The 26,969-nt window shown below is 45.8% G+C and overlaps 1 protein-coding gene across 2 annotated transcripts in view; it reads right to left on the bottom strand.

The window, feature by feature from the left end:
• The window catches only part of STAB2 (stabilin 2), a 172,042-nt gene that overhangs the window by 15,370 nt on the left and 129,703 nt on the right, over positions 1–26,969 (bottom strand). For both annotated transcript variants that reach the window (XM_070789633.1, XM_019959891.2), the window contains 12 exons: positions 26,757–26,816; positions 25,309–25,485; positions 23,653–23,742; positions 20,446–20,592; positions 19,125–19,181; positions 17,864–17,990; positions 14,711–14,860; positions 12,689–12,793; positions 10,043–10,150; positions 7,589–7,782; positions 6,376–6,517; positions 1,710–1,843 (listed from right to left, as the gene is read on the bottom strand). In XM_070789633.1, the coding sequence (XP_070645734.1) occupies positions 1,710–1,843; positions 6,376–6,517; positions 7,589–7,782; positions 10,043–10,150; positions 12,689–12,793; positions 14,711–14,860; positions 17,864–17,990; positions 19,125–19,181; positions 20,446–20,592; positions 23,653–23,742; positions 25,309–25,485; positions 26,757–26,816 (1,491 nt within the window). The remainder of the gene's footprint in view (positions 1–1,709; positions 1,844–6,375; positions 6,518–7,588; positions 7,783–10,042; positions 10,151–12,688; positions 12,794–14,710; positions 14,861–17,863; positions 17,991–19,124; positions 19,182–20,445; positions 20,593–23,652; positions 23,743–25,308; positions 25,486–26,756; positions 26,817–26,969) is intronic.

The raw sequence follows: 26,969 nt of genomic DNA, 5'->3' as shown, positions 1-26,969 counted from the left end.
TCAATGGAACTCCAGTTGATGGCCATCACTGTCCTCACCATCATCATCCTCATCATGACCACCATCATGGCCAGCATCACCATCATCATCATCCCAACACTTACTGAGAGCTTATCCTGGGCCAGGTCCTTTTGCAAGCACTTTTCATGTGTCAAAACCTTTATCACCTACATCAACCCTTTGAGATAGAACCTTAAAAAAAAAGGTCTCTATAATTGAGAAAATAGAGGCGAAATGGGTTAAGTAACTTGCTCCAAGTCACAGAGCCAGCAAGTAGCAGGGCTGAGATTCAAACCCAGGCTCTCTACTCCAGAGCTCTTAATCTTAAAACCTGAGTTCCCATGTGTGTCAGTCATTCTGTCTTATTTCCTCTGAAGTGAAGTGAAGTGAAAGTCGCTCAGTTGTGTCTGACTCTTTGCGACATTGTGGACTATACAGTCCATGGAATTCTCTAGGCCAGAATACTGGAGTTCATAGCCTTTCCCTTCTCCCTGGGATCTTCCTAACCCAGGGATTGAACCCAGGTCTCCCACATTGTAGGCAGATTCTTTACCAGCTGAGTCACAAGGGAAGCCCTTGTGTGGCTTATTATCTTTAGTCCTTTATAAACATGCCAGGTGGGACAGGGGTTTCAATGCCTTGATTGAGGTCACACAATGAACAAGCAGGCATGTGTCCGCATGCTCAGTTGCTCAGTAGTGTCTGACTCTTTGCAACTCCATGGACGGTAGCCCGCCAGGCTCCTCTGTCCATGGGAATATCCCAGTAAGAATACTGGAGCAGGTTGCCATTTCCTCCTCCAGAGGATCTTCCTAACTCAGAGATTCCTAAACCCAAGTCTCCTGCAGCTCCTGCACTGGCAGGAGGATTCTTACTGCTGAGCCACCTGGGAAGCTCGAGCAAGAAGGAGAAACAAGAAATTCTGACCCTCCAAGATGCTGGGTCCTGGCATCAAGGGCTTTGTTCCTTGTAAAGAAATGTCAGGTCTGAAGATCTGGTCGTGATGGAGGTTGGAGGAAGGGCAGTAAAATCACGAGGATGGGCAGTGATCTTGTGAGCACTCACTGGTAGGCTACTCTGAGTTGCTGACCTTTCCAAATGGGCTGGGCTTCTGATGTTAGAGGCTGAGAGAGCTCTGGACAGAGCTTCATTTCCTACCTGGCTGACAGCTGGGGCAATTTCTCTGTACGCCCTTTGCAATGCCCCCAGGCATAGGGAACCTGGGCTATTCCAGAGACACTTGGCTGCCTTTGGGCTCAGGGACACCCTAGGCTTGTGGGTAACTGATCTTCTTCTGGTTTCCACCCGTGAGGTGCACACTTCCAGTCAGTGCCTCTGCCTTGGTGGTTGAATGTCATGATTGGGAGCAGACTTGTGGAGTCGGGGTATGTTGAGTCCTGGATCTGCCACTTCTTGGTTGGGTGACATTGGACATGTTACCTTTCCGAACCTCAGTTGCCCTATCTGTAAGATGGCAGTAGGAACACCTACCTCCAGGGATGTTGTAAGAATGGACGATAATGTCAGTGAAGCACCCACTCTGTGCTGACACATGACAGACCCCCAGTGGACATGCTCGGGAGCTCCCTGAACTCCCCCATCCAGGAAGGCAACAGCCAAAGACTCCCCTGTGTTAAGAGAAAGTGGCAAACCCACCATATGCACCCAGAAGACCCTGCCTGCATGGCACCCACAGACTGGCAACCCACCTTCTGGGCATAGGAGAGCTGGTTGTAGGTTGCCATAGTTGCAGCTTCCTGAGCACAGGCCTCTCTGGCTTTGTCAAAGGTCAGCTTGTACTGGCCGAGCGGGGAGCGTAGATGGAACACTCCGACGGTGGTATCTAGAAGCGGCAGGAGAGGAATTGTTCAGCCCCACACCTCAGCTGACAGTTCTCCCAGCAGAGATTTTCAAAGTGGAATGCTGGCCACATCCCAGAGTTTCTTGGGATGTCACTTTCCTTTGAGATGTCATTTAAAATACTTATTTCTTTTCTAACTATGAAAGTAGCAAGTGTTCAAGGTGGAAATGGGGCCAGACAGTAAAGAAAAGAAAGAAAAAGCACCCATCTTCCTGCTCGCTGGAAATAATCATTACTCCATGGCTAACATTTTGATGTACTTCTGGTCCAGAATTTTCATTTTTGTAACTTTTAATTTTGATGTAATTTCACCCCTTCAGTCTTTTTTCTATTCATTTGCGGGTCACGTATATCACAAATACGGCAGTATGCTGCATGTATAGTTTTTAGAAGTCTTTCTTATAACATTCTTTCTGAGGATTCTTTCCCAATATTATACATTTTCTCTGACAACATGATTTTACCTTGATACTTTTAGTTGAACACTTTTTGTGAACTTCACAGCCATGAAAAAAAAATACATTAAAATGAGTTTCTGCCACAGAACACATGTATTTTCTGATTGCCATTATGCCTTTAAAAAAGTTTTCTAGCCATTTACCCCTTAGATACTAGAAAATATTCATCTTTAAAATATATGATATCTCTTTTAAACCAATTAATGCAGAGATCTGAAATAGATCAAGAACCAAGTCACATTTTTATATTGTCAAGTTCATTATCAGATGCCACTAAAAGGGTACATTCTACCCTCCAAAAAAGAGCTAAGATTAAGGTTTTCTTTATTCTTTTTGGCTGCTCTGTCTGTGGGATCTTAGTTTCCTGATTAGGGATCAAACCTATGCCCCCTGCAGGGGAAGTGTGGAGACCAAACCAGTGAAAGTGAAAGTCGCTTAGTCATGTCTGATTCTTTGTCACCCCATGGACTATACAGTCCATGGAATTCTCCAGGCCAGAACACTGGAGTGGGTAGCCTTTCCCTTCTCCAGGGGATCTTCGCAACCCAGGGATTGAACCCGGGTCTCCCGCATTGCAGGCAGATTCTTTACCATCTGAGCCATAAGGGAAGCCCAAGAATACTGGAGTGGGTAGCCTATCCTTTCTCCAGCAGATCTTCCCAACCCAGGAATTGAACCAGGGTCTCCTACATTACTGGCAGATTCTTTACCAACAGGAAATGCACAAGATTTTCTTCTTTGATCATAGCCAATGGTATATTCATTCCACGGCCATATAATATTGTCAGCCAGATCTGGAACATAAACACTCACCAACAGAACAGCTTGGGGAGGAATGGACAGGTGTTTAGCCTCGTATCCTTGCCATGACAATTCTTAATTGTGTCTTTGAGAGGATATAACAGTATATTCAATCATCATTTACCAATTTGTAATTTCTCATTTTTTTGTGATGTTAGGTAATGCTGGGGTGGTGTGAAGTGAAAGTGTTAGTTACTCAGTAGTGTCCGACTCCTTGTGAGCCCATGGACTATAGCGTGCCAGGCTCCTCTATCCATGGAATTCTCCTGGCAAGAATACTGAAGTGGGTTGCCATTCCCTTCTCCAGGGGATCTTCCTGACCCAGGGTTCAAACCCAGGTCTCCTGCATTGCAGGCAGATTCTTTACTGTCTGAGCCACCAGGTTAACTTTATTCAATTCTTAGATTATTCCTATAGGATGTGTCCCTTGAAATGGTGCTCTGAGTCTTGGCATGAATTATTGTATTGCTTTCCGTACACATTGCCAAACTGGTTGCCTCAAAGGCTATGCTGGTTTGCCCTCCTCTGAACTATGTGAGACTAGGCATGTCCCCCTGAGTGTGGGATGACTCTGCGACCTGCCCACCAGGACGGCTGGGCCATTATCCCAATGCTGTCTTGTCTTGCTAAGGGTAACCACTCAGCTACAACAGAAGGTGGATCCAGATGTGACTCCTGGTCGCTCAGTATCACTACCATAATTTTCTTGGTATTCATAATAAAGTAGAAGAGTGAAGCCCCCGGGAGAAGATGGGTAATGCTCTAGGCAATGAATAGATTCTGTGAGCTGTGGAAACAGGCAGGACTGGCTAAATGAACTGTGCTCTAAAGAAAAAAAACCCAAGTATCTCTTAATTCCACATTCCTCCTGGCAAATGACTCATGAGTCAACATCTCTTATCCAGCTGATCATTCTTGACCCCATCCTACATAGCAACTGCCTACAGAATCTCTGCTTTGAAGTCCTACCATCACCTTGTGATAGAACTTGGAAGATCCACAATCACTTTGAACATAGAATGTCCCCAACCAAGCTTTCAAAGTTCTTGGGTCCCCCTCTCCCAGATTGCTTTAATACCACCATTGAATTGACCTCTCGAGATGGAAACCTTACATTATGGTGGATCCTTTCCTTTTCTTCACTCTCCATGTCTACAGAGTGCCCTTCTCTCCTGGTATCATTCCTCTTCCCAGTAGAGACCCTGCTACCTTGGGGTCATAGCCTTGATAATACACCATACCCCCTCGTTGCCTCATCCTTCCCAACTACCCTTGATAATTCTCTGCTGTCCACGAGTCCTCCCAGCAGAAATGCCTTGCCAGCTCCTCTCTGCTTAATCAGCTCAAGCATCTTTTAAGCCTCCACTGTAGCCCCCAGGGAGCTGTTTCCTGCCCAAGACTGCTTATATCATTACTTTGAGGGTTAGAATTTTAACACATGAATTTGTGAGGAACACAAACATTTAGTCCATAATATGTATTAAGTCCTAAGATACCTCCAACTCATTTGGGGGATGAAATAGAGGGTATATAAGCAGGAGAAATACATAGGATATATGACAATATGTGACAGTCTCTTTTTTAAAGGAGATTCCCAGTGTAGTTGAAGCCTTTTTAAGATTAATAAAACTGGGGGAAGAAAAGTAGTAAGACAGACGATAGCAATTTATCTCATGTAAGCAAGCAGCTTTTGGCAGGCAGAGCTCTCTGCAGGAGGCCCCCTTGTCTTGTCACTAACCTTAAACCAGGCATCCCCAAGTTCTACCCATCTCCAACCCTAGACCAGCTTTCAAATCTTTTGATCACATAATACCTTCCCCTAATGTGCTGGTTTCTTCTGTAGATCGAAGAAGTAGAAATGAAGAATAAATAATTAACAGATGACCAGATCTCTTCCCCAGCTTCCCCTTCCCCAGCTTCCCCTTCAGTCATTTCATGAACCGACTGTGTGAACAAGAGAGCATCTACAGAAAAATCATAAGAAGTCGACCTGCACACAGTGGGGGATAGTGACAACTCTGTCCCCGCTCATCGCAATGATTAACTGAGATTACGTCCCTGTTTCCCTTTCAAAGCTTTCATGGCCGAGCAGACTCGTTGGAGGTTGGTTTGGGGAGGGGGACACTGAGTCCACCACGTACCCAGATTGCTGGTACCTTTCCTTTCGACCAACGTTTGTGAATATTGATTTTGTAAGTGGTGAGCAGTGAGACCTGATTTGCTAACAATGATGTTGTTAGCATCATGATGCTAACAATGGCCAATGATGAAGGCGGGGCCTTTGGGAGATTATTAGGTAAGGAGGTTGGAACCACAATGAGTGGGCAGAGTCCTTATAAAAGGGACCCCAGAGAGCTCCCTGTTCCTTCGGCTTGTGCAGACACTAGGAGAAGTCAGTGGTCTGCAACCTGGAAGACAGTCCTCAGCAGAACCCCACCACGCGGGCACCCTGATCTCAGGTTTCCAGCCTCCAGAGCTGAGAAATAAATTTCTGTTGTTTATATGCCACCGGGGCTATATTGCAGCAGCCCAAACAGACCAAGCCAGTACATAGCAGGTGTTAAGTTAACAGTTATTACTGAGATGTCAGAAAGCTGCGCCACTAAAATTACCATGTCTATAAAACAAACAGTAAATCCCGATTGGCCACAATGCACGATGCTCTGAATCGCCTTCTGAACCACTGCGGTCACTCCTTGCCCCATGCTCAGAACCCCACTCATGGGTCCCAAATGGCTTTTCTCCATCAGGGGTCAAGATGCCCACCACCCACATCTCTGCAGTGCTACCTGGCTTTTTATTGTGTGTTATGATTCTTAGTGTGATTCTACCTGTGGGTTTATGATAAACCATTCAAATCATCCATGGAAATGAATGTAGTATATATGCTGATTGATGTGCTATTATTAAAACAACTACTAAGAAACTGCTGCTCTGCTTGTGGGAGGCACTATCTCTTTGTTATTTAATATCTTAAACTATGCTCCTCAGATTCACTTCCAATCCACAGTGGCAAGGGTTGCTAAGCAACCAGGGAAGAGTGAGTATAGTAGCCGACCTGCGAGCGAGCTCCTAGTTCTAACATTCACTGTTCAGTTCTGAGTGTACTCTGCCCCTGGACTGCAGAAGCCCACTACTTCCTGGGCAATGCATGGGCTGTTTGGTCCCAGTTTTTAAGACTTTTCCCTTTTGCTCTTACAGAGCTTCCTTCCCCAACCCTTAAGATCAGGTACTTTGGGTCAAGATCACTCTGACCTTGGAAGTGGAGATCGGCACAGTCGGCATTGGCATGGCACTGCCCGTTGTCCTGCAGGCAGCGGTCGATGGGTAGCTGCTCTGGCTCACAGTCCAGCCCGTCTCCCACATAATGACTTTTACATTCACATTTGTGCTTGCCCTAAGGGGAGAACAGGAAAGATGAAAGAGCTTCTTCTCTGGGCCCCCAGAATCCCATGTGCTCCACGGGCTACCATCCAGCATAGGAGATGCTCAGAAGGATGAGCAACATGCCCCTCCTGGCCAGTGGGAGTTGAGTTACTGCTCTGTCTTGCTTTTGTCCAGACTCAGGATGGAGTGTCTTCCTTTACATCTCAGCTCAGTTGTCACTTCCTCAGAGAGACCCTCCCTGTCTCCTGATCCCTTTTATCACACTGGCCTGATTTCAGAACTGAGCATGCCTCTTCCTTCTATCACGTATAAACTTTTGATCGCTACATCCCTGACAGCTACAACAGCACACAGTAGGTGCTTGATGACCATTTGTTGAGCCAATGAATGATGTCCTTTAATCCCCATGAACGATCCTGTGAGGTCTGCATTATTATGAGGCTCATAATTTGTGGCTAAGGAAACTGAAGCTCAGAGAGGTTAAGCAGCCAGCCCCAGACTGCACAGCATATCAGGCCAGGAGCCAAGACTCAGAGGCTGCCTGACTGTTGAGTTCACATTTGTAGCCCTAATGGACATCATCTCCCACTGTCTTCCCTTCCCATCAGAGAAAGGGGCAACAGGGCACTGACTGCACTCTAAAAAGGTGTGAGTGCACTTTTCCTGCCACTTCTTACTTTTTTGGTTTGTATTTTGAATAATTTTAGATTTATAGAAAAGATGCAAAAAAAAAAAAAAAAGATGCAGAGAGTAGTTCCCTTATACTCTCCACCCAGTCTTTCCTAATGTTAACATCTTACCTAATCACAGTTCATTGTCAAAATTAAAAAACTAGTGTTGATGTGTTACTATTAACTAAACAATAGACTTTAAGTGGACCTAACCAGTTTTTCCAGGAAGGTCCTTTTCCTGCATCGGGTTCCATGTTGTATTTAGCTTGTTGACTTATCAAGAAATAGAGAAATAGACTTGGGTGGGAAGAAGGCTTAGGAAGAGGCCAGTGGTGACCTGAGTGGAGAAGCCAGGCTGAGGGAGGCACAGGTGGTACCCCACCCCCCATTTCTCTGGGACAGAGACTCACCGGGCCAGTCATCTTGCAGGTGGCATGCTCGTGACACCTGCCATTGAGGCCGTCTGCACAGGGGTCAATCGCCGTGCAGCTGTGGCCATCCCCCTGGTAGCCCTTCTGACAGCTGCAGGAGACCTTCGTGCCCTTCTGGGAGCACTTGGCGACCTTTGCACACCCGCCGTTGTTCTGTTTGCAGAAATCCACAACTGCAAGAGCAGAGAAAGGTAGACTCTGTGTAACAGGGGCTTCAGATCAGGGTGTGGGTCACCCCAGGACCAGGCGCACCAGGCAAGGAAATGGGCCCCAACATGTCAGTGCCGCCTCTCCCGGTGCCTGGTGGCCTCTGTGCTACCTCTGCCAACACTAGTGTCCTGCGGCTAACACCCTAATACTGTGGTCCCCAACCTTTTTGGCACCAGGGACTGGTTCCATGGAAGACAATCTTCCCAGGGGCCGGGGGTTGGTTTCAGGGTGATTCAAGCTCATTACGTTTACTGTGCACCTTGTTTCTATTATCATTACATCAGTTCCACCTTAGATCATCAGGTGTTAGATTCTGGAGGCTGGGGACCCCGCCCTGATAGACCAGGCCTGGGGATATCTGTCCACCTCTGCCCTTTTTAATCATAAACTTCTAGGCTCCATTTTGATAGTAGTTTTCTAATGAGTTTGGGTTTTTAACATAGGACATAATTGTGTGTGTGTGTGTGTGTGTGTGGGGTTAAGGCACTACTGAGCATCTTGTGACACAGACACTGTTACCTCCATTCTACAGATGAAGAAACTGAAACTCAGAGCTTAACTGACCATCAAAGGCAAACTAGCTACAACGTGGAGGGGCTGGTTTTAAACCCAGGGTGGTTTGATTCCAAAGCCCACATTTCCCCCACTCTTTTGTGTTGCCTCTTAACCTTTGTTTTCACAAGCCCCCAAATTTCAACTTACTAATAGATTAGCTCCAGGCCCAGGAGTAGCTGGAAAGCCCTTTGGCTTCTCTCCTCTGCCTCTCTGGCTGAGAGCATGAACATGAGGACAGAAGGCCCAAGGCTGGCAGAGCGGACAGACAGAACCTAGGTCTTTGCTGCCACTGAGGATGCTAAGCCAATTCTGGACTGCCTTGTGGCAGATTATAAAGTAGCAGGAATAGCAAGATCTCAGTTCTGTAAAGAAAGTATCTGTCCCTATATGAATAGGGACATTCATGTTTTCATTAATGTTCATGAAAACAGAAGGTACATGTGTCTGAGACTGCTAGTTTTCCCCTAATATCTCCTGTCTCCTTTTTCTATCTGAGATTTATAGCTTAGCTCATGGTTGGCCAACTGAAGACTCTATTTCTCAGGTTCCTTTGTCCCAGGTGTGACAGAGAATGAGGTTCTAGACAATGTGATGGAGCAGACAGGAGTTTAGCAACTTCTGTGTGTGCTAAGTTGCCTCAGCCGTGTCTGACTCTTTGTGACCCCATGGACTATAGCCCACCAGGCTCCCCTGTCCATGAGATTCTCCAGGCAAGAATACTGGAGTGGGTTGCCATTTCCTCCTCCAGGGGATCTTCCTGACCCAGGGACTGAACCGTGTCTTCTGCATTGGCAGGTGGGTTCTTTACCACTAGCGCCATGCCACATGGGAAGCTCTAGGTATGTCCTTAAAGGGAATGAGGTTTGCTTCCCCCCACCCTGACTTTCTTTCTTTCTGCTTCCTGGGATGTGCTTTTGGTCGTGGCCATCTCAGGCCAGGTGAGTGAACAATGGCAGAGCAACAAGACAGAAGGAGTCTGGGCCCCAGACTTTCACAGAGAAACCCTATGTTAGCTCTGGATACCTCCATCCAAAGTACTAAACAAGATAAAAATAAATATCTAAACACTGGCTTTGTTTATGCCACTGTTTATTTGGATCTCTGTGTGGCTGAACCCATATCCTAACTACTAGAGACAGACATAGCTGTGTGCAGAGTGATTCTCACTGAGTGGTGAGAGTAAGTGTAGGTTTCACTGTTGTTTTGATTCATTTTGATATTTGGCAAAACTAAAACAATTATGTAAAGTTTAAAAATAAAATAAAATTAAAAAAAAAAGAATGAATCAAAAAAAAAAAAAGAAATAAAATGCGTGACCTACTTGAAAAAAAAAATACAACTGCTGTTTAGTTGCTAAGTTGTATCTGAGGGAAGCACTGTCTTAAGATACTATAGAATATTTTCTCAATAAAATAAGACTGGATTATTTGTAAAGTTACAAAAACACCGTAAAACAAAGTGCATTGCAGTTTGCAAAGCAAGTTCAAAGTCATGGCCTGGGAAGTGGGCAGGTTAGGCATGAGCAAACTCATCACAGAGAGGGTAGGTGTTGCTGAAGCGGCCCAAGCAGGAAGCAGAAGGGCTGGGACGGAGCCCAGGTCCCCTGACTGAGTTCCACTCCACCCCTGCACCCCGCTGCTGGTCCACCCGTGCACAGACGGGACTTACCTGTGCACATTATTCCGTCTCCTTCATAGTTCAGGTTACATTCGCATGTGTTGTTGTTCTTACAGGTAGCATGAGCAGAACAAGGAGGCGTGCACACGGGAGCCAAAGCTGAAAAGAAAGAAGTCATAATTCATCTCCCACCGTGATGTGAGGCGTTGGGATCCAGCTAAGGCATCTTCCAAGACGCCATCTGGCTGCCCCTGTGTTTCTAAAGTGCCCCCTTACAGCTGCAAGATGGGTCGTAATGGGGTGATTTACTAAGGTCCCTCCCAGCCTGGGATTCTGAGATTCCAGAATTATTCTTTTGTATTAAGACTTTATTTCTGCCATGTTATCCAGATCAAAATGCAAAGATGTTAACCTTAGGGGCAACCAGTGAAAACTTTATACCTCAAAGTCTGCCATCAAGGATGAATTTTGCAGACTAGCTCTTTGGCCCTGAGAGCATGGGATTCCAGAAGAGATGGTTAAATTGGAGCAGAAATTCCAGGGTCTTCTTTGTTCTTGTCTCCAACTCTTTGTGATGTCATGGACTGCAGCACGCCAGGCTTCCGTGTCCTTCACTATCTCCCGGAGTTTCCTTAAACACATATCTATTGAGTGGGTGATGCTATTTAACCATCTCATCCTCTGTCACCGCCTTTTCCTCCTGCCTTCAGTATTTCCCAGCATCAGTGTCTTTTCCAGTGAGTCAGCTCTTCACATCAGGTGGCCAAAGTATTAGAGCTTCAGCTCCAGCATCAGTCCTTCCAATGAATATTCAGGACTGATTTCCTTTAAGACTGACTGGTTTCGTCTCCTTGCAGTCCAAGGGGCTCTCGAGAGTCTTCTCCAACACCACAGTTCAAAAGCATCAATTCTTCGGCATTCAGCCTTCTTTATGGCCCAATTCTCACATCCATACAAGACTACTGGAAAAACCACAGCTTTGACAATACAGACCTTTGTCGGCAAAGTAATGTCTCTGCTTTTTAACATGCTAAGTTGGTCATAGCTTTTCTTCCAAGAAGCAAGCGTCTTTTAATTTCATGGCTGCAGTCACCATCTGCAGTGATTTGGAGCCCAAGAAAATAAAGTCTCTCACTGTTTCCATTGTTTCCCCATCTCTTTGCCATGAAGTGATGGGACTGGATACCATGATCTTCATCTTTTGAATGTTGAGTTTTAAGCCAACTTTATCACTCTCCTCTTTCACTTCCATCAAGAGGCTCTTTAGTTCTTCTTTGCTTTCTGCCATAAGGGTGTATCATCTGTGTATCTGAGGTTATTGATATTTCTCCCAGCAATCTTGATTCCTGCTTGTGCTTCATTCAGCCCAGCATTTTGCCTGATGTACTCTGCATAGAAGTTAAATAAGCAGGGTGACAGTATACAGCCTTGATTTACTCCTTTCCCGATTTGGAACCAGTCCATTGTTCCATGTCTGATTCTAACTGTTGCTTCCTGACCTGCATACAGATTTCTCAGGAGGCAGGTAAGGTGGTCTGGTATTCCCATCTCTTTAAGAAACTTCCAGTTTGTTGTGATCCACACAGTCAAAGGCATTAGTGTAGTCAATGAAGCAGAAGTAGATATTTTTCTGGAATTCTCTTATTTTTCTATGCTCCAATGGATGTTGGCAATTCTAACTCTGGTTCCTCTGCCTCCTAAATCCAACTTGAACATCTGGAATTTCAAGGGCCTTCTTAGGTACCACTAATCTGGGGCTTTGGTGATTGAAAGGGGCTGCAGTATCCAGAGGCAACACGAAGCCATGGGATGGTTAGGAGAGCAGGAGGGGGAGGACAGCGGAGGAAGAAGGGGGAGGGGGAGAAGCAGGGAGGGAAGAAGGGGGAGGAGGAGGGGGAAGGACTGAAGTTATGAGGACTGCCAGGATTCTGGCACTTTGGGTTGCTGTTACTCAAAAGAAGAGCTCAGTCACGCCCTTCTGCCCCCAGGGACGATGAAGTGACAACTGGATCATCAACCTTCACACCTTAGACCTTTTGACTGGAACATAGGGCTCAGGGTGCAAGGGAGATCTCAGAAAACTGACAGCTCAGTAAGGATTGAGGTCATGACAAAGATGACAGTAACTGATGATGATACTGGCAGCTACTGTTCCTGAGTGCCCACATGCACTGGCGCTCCAAACCCATGACCCTGACCCTCACAACAATCCTTCCCAACAAGCCGTGCAAGAGGCTCTCTGTTTACGGACGAGTATATCAAGATTCCGAGAGGGTGGCTTTGCTGAGGCCATTTGTCTAGTAAGTAGCAGAGTTCAGGGTCAGATCCTGGCCTCCACGGAATACTGTATTTTCCATGAAACCCTCCAACTCTGTGTCCACACACAACCAGACCTGGGCAGTGATCCTGAGGGACCATTCCTGCCCAATAGTCCTTTGCTTGAGGTGGGTCCTTCCATGACAGACAGGACTGCAGGCTGGTTTCCTGGGTTTGAGTTCAATCTTTTCATCTCGTTTCCTCCGGGTCCCCAGACCTCCTGACCCCAGGGCCGCATAGCCATCTTTCCTCGTGGATAAGTGAACCCCTGCTCAGCTGTTTTTTTCAGATGTCACTCAGACCCCCACCCTCAGTCGGCTGCTCTTGGCAAGGTCTGCTGCAGCGAGGGGCTGCTGGCAGCCGATCACCCTCACAACAGACCTGTCTGGGTGTCACAGAAGCGGCCCGTCCACCCTGTCTCGCAGATGCACTCTCCAGAGCCTGTGATCCCGTCATCGCACTGTCCATGGTCTGAGCAGCCACAAGCTGTAGAGCAAGTTGGAATGTGGTCAGTCAGCAGGGATCTGGGATTGAAGTCCAATCTGCCAGCTCACTGGCCATGTGCTGGCTGTGTGGTCAGTGTGGGAGGCCCCGTGCTTATTCACATTCATTCATTCAAACTTACAAAAAATAAACTTACTCAGTGGCTACCATGAGGCACAGGCTACCAGGCAATGAGGTTACAGTGGAAAACATAAGACATAAGGTCCCTATTCTCAGGGAGCTTACAGTCTAGGGGTAATGGGCTATTGAACATGTAATGATAAATATGCTGAGTGTTGTAAATTACAGAAGTAGAGGGTGTCATGGGGTATGAAATAGAACAGAAAGGGAAGGGAACCTTATCTGGGCCTCCTAACAGAAATCCATTTAAAAGTCAAAGCTTCAAGAAACATTCCTTCTGCTTCTGACCACCTCCAGCACCAACACCTTAGCCCAAGGCACTGCCATCTCTCACCTGGATTGGGGCATTAGCGTCCCCAAAGCCAGCCCTTCTTTTGCTCCTGCTTTCCCATGGTACTCTCTGCACAGGGCAGCTGGGGTGGCCCTTTCACAATCCTTCACTGGCCGCCACCGCACTTAGATGAGATGCTGAAGATCTGTCTCTGGCCAAGCAGCCCCCATATTATCTGGCCCCTGGCGACCTTCTGAGCCCATCTCTGTGTTCTCTCTCTCTTCTTTGCCCACTCTGCTCAGCTACCTTGGCCGCTTGGCTGGGCCTTGCATGCAGAACCTTGTCCTGCCTCAGGGCCTTTGCACTTGCCTCTCTTCCCACAAAGTCATTCCTTTAGTCTGCACTGTCCCACAGAGCAGCCAGTCATCATACGTGGCTATTTAAATATAAACTAATTAAAATTAACAAAAATCAGTCCCTCAGTCACAGATTCTGTGTGTTCCATATCCACACATGGCTAGTGGCTTCCTCATGGCAGAGTTAGGCGGCATTTCCAGCATCACTGAAATTTGACTGGACAGAGCTATTATGGATATCCCCACACCTGGCCCCTTCATCTCTGCTAGAAAGCGAAAGTGAAATTGAAGTCGCTCAGTCGTGTCCGACTCTTTGTGACCCCACGGACTGTAGCCTACCAGGCTCCTCTGTCCATGGGATTTTCCAGGTAATAGTACTGGAGTGGATTGCCATTTCCTTCTCCAGCGGATCTTCCCGACCCAGGGATTGAACCCAGGTCTCCCGCATTGTAGACAGACACTTTACCGTCTGAGCCACCGAAGTCCTCATCTCTGCTAGGTCTCTACTCAAATATTTTGTGACATGTTTTCTGGAGTTGTATTTCCTTTCTTTCTTGATCTCCTTCACCTGCTTTTTTCTCTTTGTACCTTTATGTCTATTTTTGTTTCTGTTATTTTTATTTCTTCCCTTTGAGTGTAACTCCTTGAAAGCTGAGATTCTATCCCCTTCTCATACCCTGTACCCCTACAATTTAGAACTATTCCTGGCTTTTGATCAAGTCACTTAGGCTCTTTGTGCCTCAGCTTCTCCATCTGCTAAGGAGAGATAATAATAGCTCCCACTTTGAAGGCTTGTTGTGAGGATAAGATGCTACTACATACCTGCCTGGCACATGGCAGGCACTCCATACACGTGAGCTATTGATATTAGTAAAGACTCAGCATATACATGGTAGTCAAATGACTGAATGAGCATTGGTTGGCTACAGCTTGCCTGGGTGGCTGCTGGGGATGTGAATTTCAATTTTATGGATGAGTCTCTTTCAGTGGATGGAAATTGGGAAAATATCCGAGGAGGAAAAAAGAGCAGGCAAATGGGAGGCTGGGAAAAAGAGGAGGGATGCTTCTAGCCCAGGTGGATGGTACGCATCAGGCAAGGATGCACGCCCAGCTGATGACAGGCGAAAACTCAGTGGAGGGGATGCCACGTACGCTGGCAGTCAGGCCCGAATCTCCCTGGCCAGCACAGCTCACATGCTGTCCCGTTGAAGCCGCTGTTGCATTGACACTGTCTGCTGGGTGAGTACGGATCCAGGCAGATACCCCGGTTATTACACGGGGTATCTGGGCCTCCAGGGCAGGCTGGAAGAGATGAAACAGCAGTGACTGAACAGTCTCCCTAGGCCCAGAGCAGCTCAGTGCCTTTGTAAATGTGCTGCTAACCTGACCTCAGCTGTGGGTTCTGTCCTCTATTAGTCTAGGGGGTCTGTTTTACTGGGGACACATCCATATAGTGTCACTGGATGTTTAGGGTAAGCCACTGGCTGATAGTTTAAATATATCTGATAGGACTGGAAGGGTGATGTATTGAACTGTGTGCTGTATTTGGGGGTCAGGAGACCTGGATTTGGCAAAGAAACCTGCCAATGCAGGAGACATCAGAGACGTGGGTTTGATCCCTGGGTCAGGAGAATCCCCTGGAGGAGGAAATGGCAATGCATTCCAGTATTCTTGCCTGGAGAGTCTCCAGGACAGGGGAGCCTGGTGTGCTACACAGTCCATGGGGTTGCAAAGAGTCGGACACATTTGAAGTGACTGAGCACACACGTGGACCTGGGTTTGCTGGTCTGGGCTGAATAATGAACTTGCTCTGAGCTTCAGAGTTTTCTTAACTCTAGAGTTAAGATGAGGATGATGTTAAGATGGTGATGATGATGTCCACTTGCCCTATTCCATGTTGTGACTATGAGGATCAAATGAAATACTGTAACCAGCAGCATTTGAAAATATAAAGCACTGGACAAACGTATGGGATGGCACCGACTTTGGTGAATGGTCTATGCTTTAGTGATGGAGAATGGACTGAAGGTTGAGTAATTGTGTAGACTCTCAGCCTGGAATTTTCTCAACTGGATCATGGTAAATAAAGTATGGTGGTGATTTACTAAGTCGAGTTCAACTCTTTGCAACCCCATGTACTGTAGCCTGCCAGGCTCCTCTGTTCATGGGATTTCCCAGGCAAAAATACTGGAGTGGATTGCCATCTCCTTCTCCCAGGGATCTTCCCCCATCCAGGGATTGAGCCCACATCTTTTATGTCTGTATTCAGGTCAGGAAGCAACAGTTAGAACTGGACATGGAACAACAGACTGGTTCCAAACAGGGAAAGAGCATGTCAAAGCTGTATATTGTCACCCTGCTTATTTAACTTATATGCAGAGTACATCATGAGAAACCTGGGCTGGATGAAGCACAAGCTAGAATCAAGATTGCCGGGAGAAATATCAATAACCTCAGATATGCAGATGACACCACCCTTATGGCAGAAAGTGAAGAGGAACTAAAAAGCCTCTTGATGAAAGTGAAAGATGAGAGTTAAAAAGTTGGCTTAAAACTCAACATTCAGAAAATGAAGATCATGGCATCTGGTCCCATCACTTCATGGCAAACAGATGGGGAAACAGTGGAAACAGTGAGAGACTTTATTTTTTTGGGCTCCAAAACCAGTGCAGATAGTGACTGCAGCCATGAAATTAAAAGACACTTGCTACTTGGAAGAAAAGTTATGACCAACCTAGATAGCATATTAAAAGCAGAGACATTACTTTACCAACAAAGTTCCATCTAGTCAAAGCTATGGTTTTTCCAATAGTTATGTATGGATGTAAGAGTTGGACTATAAAGAAAGCTGAGTGCTGAAGAATGTATGTTTTTGAACTGTGGTGTTGGAGAAGACTCTTGAGAGTCCCTTGGACAGCAAGGAGATCCAACCAGTCCATCCTAAAGGAAATCAGTCCTGAATATTCATTGGAAGGACTGATGTTGAAGTGTAAACTCCAATACTCTGGCCACCTGATGTGAAGAACTGACTCATTGGGAAAGACCCTGATGCTGGGAAAGACTGAAAGCAGGAGGAGAAGGGGACGACAGAGGATGAGATGGCTGGATGGGATCACGGACTTAATGGACATGAATTTGAATAAACTCTGGGAGTTGGTGATGGACAGGCAGGCCTGGCATGCTGCAGTCCATGGAGTCGCAAAGAGTCAGACATGACTGAGTGACTGAACTGAACTGAACTCTTATGTCTCCTGTATAACAGATGGATTATTTACCACTGAGACACCAGGAAAGCCCATTATACCTAAAATCATGGCTCCTGGAGACACAATGGGGGAACTTGGACTTGCTTCTTATTCAATGTGTACCTCCACTTTCTCATCTGTAAAATGGGGGTGACAATGGAAGCTGCTTCTTAGGGTTTGTTGAGAGGTTCAGATGTATTGCCATATATGGGAAATTGTTTTGTTCTTTGGTCTTCAAGTCGACTGACTAGACTATAGCCTGCCAGGCTTCTCTATCCATGGGATTTCACAGGCAAGAATACTGGAGTAGATTGCCATTTCCTTCTCCAGGGGATCGTCCTGACCCAGGGATCGAACCTGCGTCTCCTCCACTGGCAGGAGGATTCTTTACCACTGAGCCACCAGGGAAGCCCTGTATGGGAAGTAGCACTCAATAAATGTGTTCATTTAAAACAGTGCATGGTGGACAGGAAGTTCTACGGCATTTGTTATGCTGTTGCTGCTGCATTATTGGGTAGAAGTTGTATCTAGACCCAGGGGTTTCAGGAGCCCTTTCCTGAAAGGGCGAGCTTAGGGAGGAAGGGTGATGTTATACATCTTTTATCAGGGGAGTTTTTAGGAAATAGTGGCCCACATATACCACATTGATATAGCACCCTGCTGAGCTGGATGTCCTTAGATGCATTTAAACTAGTGTGCTTATCAGTATCATAGACTGGAATCAGTATCATTTCAAAAATAAAATATAGGGTTTCTAGCATCATGGGAAATGTCTTATTCTATAACATTAAGCAGAAAACACATGATTTACAACCTTTGTACAGCAGAATCTCAACTCTGTAAAAACCAAATATGATAAGAAAAAAAAAAATGGAGAAGGAAAGCTACACAACTCTTTAGAATAATTGCTTTTGGATCTTTTCTTAGTAGAATCATTAAGAACAATATACTCCCTTGCTCCCCCATCCTCACCTTCCACTTTATACTTCTGGTACTTTCAAATGCTCCATAGTGATTGTGCAATCACTTCAGAATCACAAGATAATAAGAGCACTCTTACCCTGACAGTCTGGCCAGAAGTAGCCCTTGCAGCACTTGGGGAGCTGTATCACCAGAGTGCAAAGCTGTCTGCAGCCTTCCAGGTTCCTCTTGAAGGGCAAGTCGTACAGACACTTCTGCTTCTGGCCCTAAAGGAAGAGATCCAACCATCCCTCCACCTTCCATCCCTGTACTTGGGCTCTTGGCTCTAGTCTTCCCCCAGTGGAGGATCCTAGGTACTGCCCAAGTAGAAAATAGGCCTCAAATGGCCATGAGCCCTGTGCAGGGAATTCGTTTCTCAGGGGCATAGAGAGGCAAATGAATGGGGGAGGGGACAGAGGTGGAGTCCACGGAAAAAAGATTTTGCCCCATTTTAAGAAGGACTTGGGGGCCTTTAGAGCTGTTTGCAAAAGATGAGTTTACCTGGGGAGGAAGTGGGGAAGAGGTAGATTTCTATCAGGAGAGAGGTCTGGCAAGCCCCCAAGATCATCAGTAGAGAGGGTATGGGGTTACAGTTCATTTTTGTAGGGGTGTTTCTGTTAGACGTGTTACTAGTAGGGTAGAAAGAGCTTGACTTTGGAGTAAGTGCTTAAACCAATATTTAGTACTTACTATGTGCCAGGCTCTGTACCCACATTTGAAAACTTACTTTCCTAATAATCACACACAGAACTATTATTAGCTCCATGTGCAGGGGCAAAGGCGTATAGATTAAGTGACTTGTCAAAGATCACCCACTGCAATTTGTCCCCATAACTGTGGACTCCGAATTTAATTGTCTTAACCATTACTCTTACATTGTATTTTAGGCTCTAATCCTAGCTTTGTTCCTTATAGCTGTGTGGTCTTGGGCTGATTGCTTACCCTCTCTGAGACTCATTTGTCATAAATTGTAGTAATATATTTTTCAGTATTATAATGGGAATAGGGGATAATGTCAAAATAAAGAATTCAACACGGAGCCAGGGACATAAGCAGCAACCAACTAAAGGCAGCTATTATTTTTTATAATTAGCATTGTTTTTGTAACCCCTTCTAGGTCTTTAATCTCATGACTCTTCTAGATTTTAAATGTGGGCTGATAGTTTCCCTGGGCTAAGAATGTTCACCTCTCATCCCAGTGGCCTGATTGTTGAAAGAAAGACATGAATTAGTTACATGCAGTTATAACACACTCACAGATGCACACAGATGCACACACACCCATACCTATAAGGAAACTGGGGTCTAATAAAGAAACAAACCTATCACTCTCCAAACATTATCACCGTGTTCATAGTTACCTTTGGTTTAGTCCACTTGGGGCAACTGGGAGTAAAGATACAGTTTCCACAATTCCCCTAGTATGCAAGAAAAGAAACACTTAAAAATCCAGAATATCAGGAAACAAAGCAAAGATTATTTGACTAAGAACTTAATCTTGATTAAGACTCAAGCTATGATTAAGAATATAAAAAAAAATGCACTGCAATTTTGCCATAGAGAATTCTTAAGGTCTGTCTTGGACCTCAGCTCCTTGGTTAGCTCTTTGAGGTGATAAGTTCCCTATTAGATGAAGGGGCAACAGGGCAGGCGCACATGGCACATGGCACAGCAGCCATGAGAAATGTGGATACAAGTGTCAGTGCCCTTAGAGATCAGCTGTGAAATTTTTGCGAATCACATTCTTTGATCCTTAGTCTTCTAATCTATAAAATAGGGATACTAATTCTTGCTATTGATTTTCAGGGGATTTGTGAGGAAAAATGATTAACTGAAAAAAAAAATGTGCGTATATGTACTTTGGAAGTTAAGAAGTTAACAACTGTTTTTTCATCCCTTACTTTGGCTGATTGGTATTCTAGTAATTTGGGTATTTATTGAATGCCTATAAGTCACCTGGTATAGAAATCAACTGGTCACAGACTTTGCCATTTAAGTCACTTCATCTCTTTGAGACTCAATTTCCAAATTGACATAACGGAGTTGATGATCACTACTTCTATTGTTGGATAGGGGTAAGATGGGCATTGGGCCAAATAGTAGGCTCAAAGGTCACACTCAATAAATGGTACTGGATGGATGAACAAGTGTGAAATGCACATGTGCCTCGCACAGTGCAGGGCCCAGGACAGAGGTCCAACCAGTGTTACTGCCTGAGCAAGTGAATGGAAGTATGGGCCACATATATTAGATATTAGAACCATATGACACGGTCATTTTTGTAGCCATACTCTGTCAAACATGGCAGTTTCACCTGGTTTATTCTGGCAGAGGCTCAAAAACTGCTTGTTGAATGGATAAGTGAATGACTGAGTGGATGGGTGGGTTAGAAAATGATTGGCAGAACAGGGCATACTGTTGGTCCCCAACAGCTGCTCGCTTAATGGTGAGGGGATGAACGGGTGGGTGGATAAATGAGAATGGGCAAGGTCTGTACGGGACTGAGTAGATGCTTGTTGATGGTGAATCTGAAAAGCCCTGTCCTGTGGCCTCCTGATCCCCTGGTTCCCATGTTCACTGGGGACCAGCCCTCTGAGTCTTCAGAGCGGGGTCCACGCTAGGTCACAAGGGCTGTTTGTTGGCCCAAGGGTCTCTTTCTACAGTAGTGTTTTCAGGACTGACCGAGACATCGAAAGTGGTAAATGTGTCACAACGGCCCCCCAAGGTGGGGTCAATCAGTAGACAGTCGATACCGTAGGCCACACCCAAGTCAAATAAGAGCTCCCGCTGCACAATTCTGCACGTTTGGCTGTTCAGGAAGAGGTCGCCCTGCAAGACAGGGAGAGAGAGAGGGTGAACAGTCTGTGATCCTCAGACTTCTCCTCTTCTCAAGCCATGAAATGTGGCCAGAACCTACCAGAGTCAGAAAGAACTGATATGTATTGATATAAACGTCTACATCACAAATGCTTAGAATGTATTATATCCAAGTACTGTTCTTTGTGCTTTACCTATGCAAGTTCCTTCAATCCTCACAGCCACCCTATGATGTGGCTACTATTGCCGGTATTCCCATTTACAGATGAGGAAACTGAGGCAGTGAGTGGTTAGGTAACTCACCAAGGTCACACGATCAGTAAAATGCTGGTGTGGGTATTCACGCCCAGGCTGGCAGCCTCAGCCCCCTACTCCTGGCCACTCGGCAATACTGCTCCATCAAAGTGTAGATGGTAGTGGTGGGGGTGACAAGGTGGAGCAGATGTGGCCTGACCCTGGCTCAGGACAAACTTGGTTGACACGGCCACTTCACGGGCAGTTACCCAGTTTTCTTATTTAGTGCCAGCACCTAGCAAAGCTCCAGTACCACTTCCCTTCCAAAATATACAGTGACGGGCTTTAACCTTATATTGATAGCAACTTCTTTTTCACATGCACTAGGCATTGATGCTTTTGAATTGTAGTGCTGGAGAGGATTCTTGAGAGTCCCTTGGGCTGCAAGGGGATCAAACCAGTCAATCCTAAAGGAAATCAACCCTGAACATTCATTAGAAGGACTGATACTGAAGCTGAAGCTCTAATATTTTGGCCACCTGATGCAAAGAGTCAACTCATTGGAAATACCCTGATGCTGGGAAAGATTGAGGGCATGAGAAGCGGGCAACAGAGGATGAGATGGTTGGATGGCATCATTGACACAATGAATATGAGTTTGAGCAAATTCTGGGAAATAGTGAAGGATAGAGGAGCCTAGCATGCTGCAGTCCATGGGATCTCAAAGAGTCACACAACTTATTGACTGAACAACAAGACATTGTCTAAATCATGTTCTAGACACATTGTTTTGTTTAATTCTTGCAACAATCCTTGAGCATCTCTTCCTAAAGTCTACACAGCTAGTAAATTGATGGGTATATTCCCCACCCCACCCCCCAACAAACAGGAAGCAAAATGCTTTTAGAAAGTTCTATGAAAAGAAAAAGACAGCTCAGTAGTGTTTGATAGGATGCACACAGTGTGATTCAGTGGAAAGAACACTAGAAAACTGTGAATCCCTGCACTTTCACTCTTGCACTATATGAGCCAGTCCCTAAACTTCACTGAGGTTTAATTGTTTTCACCAGGTGGATAGGATTAATGATTACATTGCATATAAAGTTTAACTAAATGGTACTCTGAATACAAAGTGCTCTGAAAGCCTTATTAGCACTCAGGATGCTGCTGCTAAGTCACTTCAGTTGTGTCCAACTCTGTGCGCCCAACCAGGCTCCCCCGTCCCTGGGATTCTCCAGGCAAGAATACTGGAGTGGGTTTGCCATTTCCTTCTCCAATGCATGAAAGTGAAAAGTGAAAGTGAAGTCGCTCAGTCATGTCCAACTTGTAGCGACCCCATGGACAGCAGCCTACCAGGCTCCTCCATCCATGGGATTTTCCAGGCAAGAGTACTGGAGTGGGGTGCCATTGCCTTCTCTGAGCACTCAGGATGAACAGTTGATATTCTTTTGATAAGTGTCCAGTTTCTATGGAGGTAGTGTAGCTGATCTCAAGAGTATAACTACATTGGGATAACTTTCCAGAAGTTGGGATGTAAAGATGTTAACACTCTTTGGATTCAGAAACAAATTTAATGCCATTCCAATCCAATCATCAAGAGGGATTCTTGCTTGTCAGAAGATGTAAACAAAATGTTGTTTCAGACTTCTCTGAAGGCTCCTTGAAGGTAACCAACTCAGTTTGGAGGTAAATCGCTTTTTCACTTTCTCCTGCCTAGACAGTAAATGTGATGGCTGGACCTCCAGCAGTCATGTTGGACCTTGAGGTGACTGTGAGGCTAGAAATACATGCTACAGAGCAGAAAGACAGAAGGAGTTCCCTCAGTGAGCTATCATACTAGCTGGATTGGCTACTGTAGTTTTTTTTTTTTTTAAAGACAGCTAAAGCTGAGTGCTGAAGAATTAATGCTTTTGAACTGTGGTGTTGGAGAAGACTCTTGAGAGTCCCTTGGACTGCAAGGAGATCCAACCAGTCCATTCTGAAGGAGATCAGCCCTGGGATTTCTTTGGAAGGAATGATGCTAAAGCTGAAACTCCAGTACTTTGGCCACCTCATGCAAAGAGTTGACTCATTGGAAAAGACTCTGATGCTGGGAGGGATTGGGGGCAGGAGGAGAAGGGGACGACAGAGGGTGAGATGGCTGGATGGCATCACTGACTTGATGGACGTGAGTCTGAGTGAACTCCGGGAGTTGGTGATGGACAGGGAGGCCTGGCGTGCTGCAATTCATGGGGTCGCAAAGAGTCGGACACTACTGAGCGACTGAACTGAACTGAACTGAAACCTTTATATATTTAAGCCATTGTCATTTTCCACTAAATATAAGATACAGGATGTAGCTACTATTATCCCACCAAATCTACTTATCATGTGGAATTACAGGAAGGTAATATTGTCAGGAACTAGCCAAAGAAGGTGAAAATTGCAAATTTTCTCTCTGTTTGCTGATCTAGTTAGATATAGCCCAGAGCTGGCTCTGACCGCCAAGAGAGGGCTGGAGGGGAGGCTGCAGAGGGGCCAGGAAGGAAGGGAAAGGAATGACAGTGTTCTTTCTTGTTTCAGGGAAGTGTCTCACACCAGAAAATAAATCTTCTGAAAAATCAATCAGAAGCTACTTTCTACAAGTGTAAGGGGGGCTCCCTGACACCTGGTGAGGGCTTGGGCTGGCCAGGATTTATCAGGGTTTGCATATTCACTTATTCAGGGGATACAGTCATAAAAGCAGTGAGAAAAAGAACTTGCTGCCAATGTGGGAAAAAATGAAACATCTCCTGGAAGTGGCAACGGTTGGGGCATGCATTCTCTGCCCCCGCCCCTGCTGTGGGTGATAATACTCACGATGTCACTGCCAGCTCCACACTTCACACTCAGCTCAGAACCCTGCAGGGTCTTCCAGGGAGCAAATTTGGGGAGATCCACTGCCAAGACCTGTAGGGGTGATGGGATCACATTAATACCCTGAATCTGGGTTGAAGAAGGAGCTTTGCTAACAAACCAAATTTAGATACAAGTTTTTTTTCTGAGTTCTAAATTCCAGCTTCAAAATGACAGCAGATAGAATCAAAAGGAAGAATAAGTATGGATTCTCTAGGAAGTTGGACTTTTTTTCTGTAGGAAAGTCTCCTCTGGCCTGTTTCAGTCACCCTTCCTTCCCCTTCTGTGTTCAGGAGTCCATGGAAGGTGCTGTGTTGCTGCATGAAGCCTGCGGCAGACCAGGGTTAGGGAAATTGCATTAGGGCACTGCGATGGGTTGAATTGTGACCCCTCAAAAGTTTCACTGAAGTCTAGGTCCCCATTACCTCAAAATGTCATCTTCCTTGGAAATGAGATCATTGCAGATGTAATTGGTTGAGATGAAGCCACATGAGAGTAGTGAGAGTGTTAGTCACTCAGTCATGTCCGACTCTCTGTGGCCCCATGGACTGCTGGGCTTCTATGTCCCCTGGAATTCTCCAGGCAAGAATACTGGAGTGGGTAGCCATTCCCTTCTCCAGGGCATCTTCCTGATCCAGAGATCGAACCCGGATATCCTGCATTACAGGCAGATTCTTTAATGTCTGAGCCACCAGGGAAGTGAGTGGGCCCTTAATCCAAAGATATTGGTGTCATCTTAAGAAGAAGAGAGAAGAGGAGAGTGCCATGTGAAGACATAGAAACACACAGGGAGAGGACAGCCAGCCATGTGACAACAGAAGCAGAGACTGGAGGGATGTAGCTACAAGCCTGGGATGCCGAGAATGTCTGGACACCACCAGAAGCCAGGAAGAAAGCAGGGAACAGCCTCTCCCTCAGGAGTTCCAGCAGAAACAACCTTGTCAACACCTTGATCTCAGACTTCCAGTCCCCAGAACTCTGAGGGGATTTATTTCTACTGTTTTAGGTCACCCAGTTTGTGGTCATTGGTTATGGCAGCCTAGGAAACTAACACAGGACCTACAAATTAACCAAAGTGAGGATAATAGGCCCTCTTGGATTAGATGTTTCACTCCTGGGAGGAAACAGGGTCCTGGAGGAGGATTCAGAGGGACAGGGTTTTAGCAAGAGCTGCCATGTTTCTGCAAGATCCTGCTTCCCTAATCACAGTAGATTGGTACACGAGCCAACAACTGGTCACAGCTGGATGAATCCATCCTTTGCCTAGAAACTCTGGAAATGGGGGAGAAAGAGTCCATCTGGGAGAAACTTGGGAATTGTTGAGACACTTTGCCTTGTGAACTAGGGAAGGGAGGGAGCTGGTCTGCAGTAGAAGAGGGGAAGGATGCTTTTGAGTATTGGTTAAAGTTAGGGGAAATAAAACAATGGCAGGGGAGAAACAGAACCAGATGAGCTATACTCTTGTGGTCAGTTCCCCACAGCCAGTCAGAGGAGGACACAGTGGGGGCAGGGGATGCTCAGACCTCCCAACACCATGGAGACTGAGAGGTAAAGATAATTCCTGGATTTGATCACCTCGAGGGCAACCTTGCCATTCCCGTCTGTGTGAAAACAGAATACCTTGGCATCTCGGATCACGTGGAACTTTAAGTACTCCTTCAGCTTGTCCTTGTTGTCTTGGTTGAACAGGAAATCCTGTTGTTCACGGGGCAGGGCTTGGAGGGCTTGGTCGCTGGGCCAGAAAAGTGTGACTGGGGTGTGGATGGGGTCTGTGATGACGCTCAGCAAGCCGGAGTCCTGAAACACAAGGAGTTGGTCAGGTGCGCCCCAAAGCCCAGCCAAGAAGCACTAGCTCTGGAACCCAAGGGCCAGAGCAAAAGCCAGCCTGGGGCCCTCTCTGTGCCCGCCATGGGGCTTCTCAGGCCTTTGGCTAGTTTAAACGAGATTCAGCCTGAAACTGAAGGCTTTCTTCACACTCCCGTCATTTTGACTCTCATTTTCTTAGAAAGTAAAACAGAAAGGCCAATTCTGGACTTTGTTAATAGGGAAACACACTTTAGCAAGACTCTTTTTTGCCACTACTCTTGTCCAAACGTTTTAATTTCTGGAAGACCCACTTAGCACTTTCCCCACATTTCCTTTAAAAATGTGAAACCTATACAATATTGAGATACTTGTATATATTTAGAGGATTTCTAGATCACATAGACTCAAAAAAGAAATTGCCAGGTGACTGGCAAAGAATCATTTTGAGAATCTTCTACATTTTTTCTTGTACATCATATACATTTTTTCTTGTAGTTTTCCCAACGACCCTATGAAGTAAGCTTTATTATTCCCTCTTTTTGAGACCCAGAGAGACTTTTAACTTGCTACAAAAGCTTGTGTTCAAGCAGACCTGATGCCCAGGGGTGGGGGCATTAGAAGGTTTAGGGAGTGGGTGGGTGGGCAAAGATCACTGGAGAGTCTTATTATGAGCACCTTCCAATCTCCTTTTCTAAACAGCTCCCCAGACAGTCTGAGCCCGAGACCCCTTTGGAAATTGCTGGTCTGCACAGAGGTTTTGCAGTCTGTGCTATGGGGACCCCAGGGTTCTTAGAGACCTCCTGAGACTGCTGGGGTAGGTGGTGGAGGAAGTCGTGGAAGAACCTGCTCCTTCCTGATTATTCTCTGAAATCTTTGAACAAGAAGTTTCTCTACACAATTCGTGGGACTTGTCTCTGAAGTCAGAAAAACGTGGTTTGAAATGTAATTTCTGCCTGTCTAACGGGCAGAGATTTCCCATCTTTGCCTTTCAGCTTTCCCCATCTCAGTAAAGGGGGTGATCATTCCAGACATGAAGCCCCTGTTTTAGGAATGGGCACATCCTAATTCCTTTCCCTCACTCTAGCCTCAAATACTTCAACTTCTAACTCAGCTAGGAAACATTTGGGGGATGGAGGGGCAGAGTATGACTTTGTTCTCCAGAACATTAGACTTCCTTAAAACCCCACAACAGCTGGCTAGTGCCGCAAACAAAACTACGGTAGCTTACATCCCCCGAGGCAACTTTTCTCCTAGGCTTTTACCTGAATCAAGTTGCTAAATTTGCCGTAGCCGTGGTTCATGGCCACTGTCGTAAGATTTTGCTGCAAAGATAGTAAGAATGGGAATGAAACTTTTATTCGTACAGTTCACAAAGCACTTTAACAAACGCTCAACTGAATAAAATGAGGGGAAGATAACATAGGAGACTCTAGGTTGTACGCCTGCCTTTCTGTAACACAGGGGCTGGATGGCTA

Source organism: Bos indicus, chromosome 5 (assembly GCF_029378745.1).
Source record: "Bos indicus isolate NIAB-ARS_2022 breed Sahiwal x Tharparkar chromosome 5, NIAB-ARS_B.indTharparkar_mat_pri_1.0, whole genome shotgun sequence".
Taxonomy (NCBI): Eukaryota; Metazoa; Chordata; class Mammalia; order Artiodactyla; family Bovidae; genus Bos; species Bos indicus.
The sequence above is the reverse complement of the archived record's forward strand: the minus strand, read 5'-3'. Positions and strand labels throughout refer to the sequence as shown.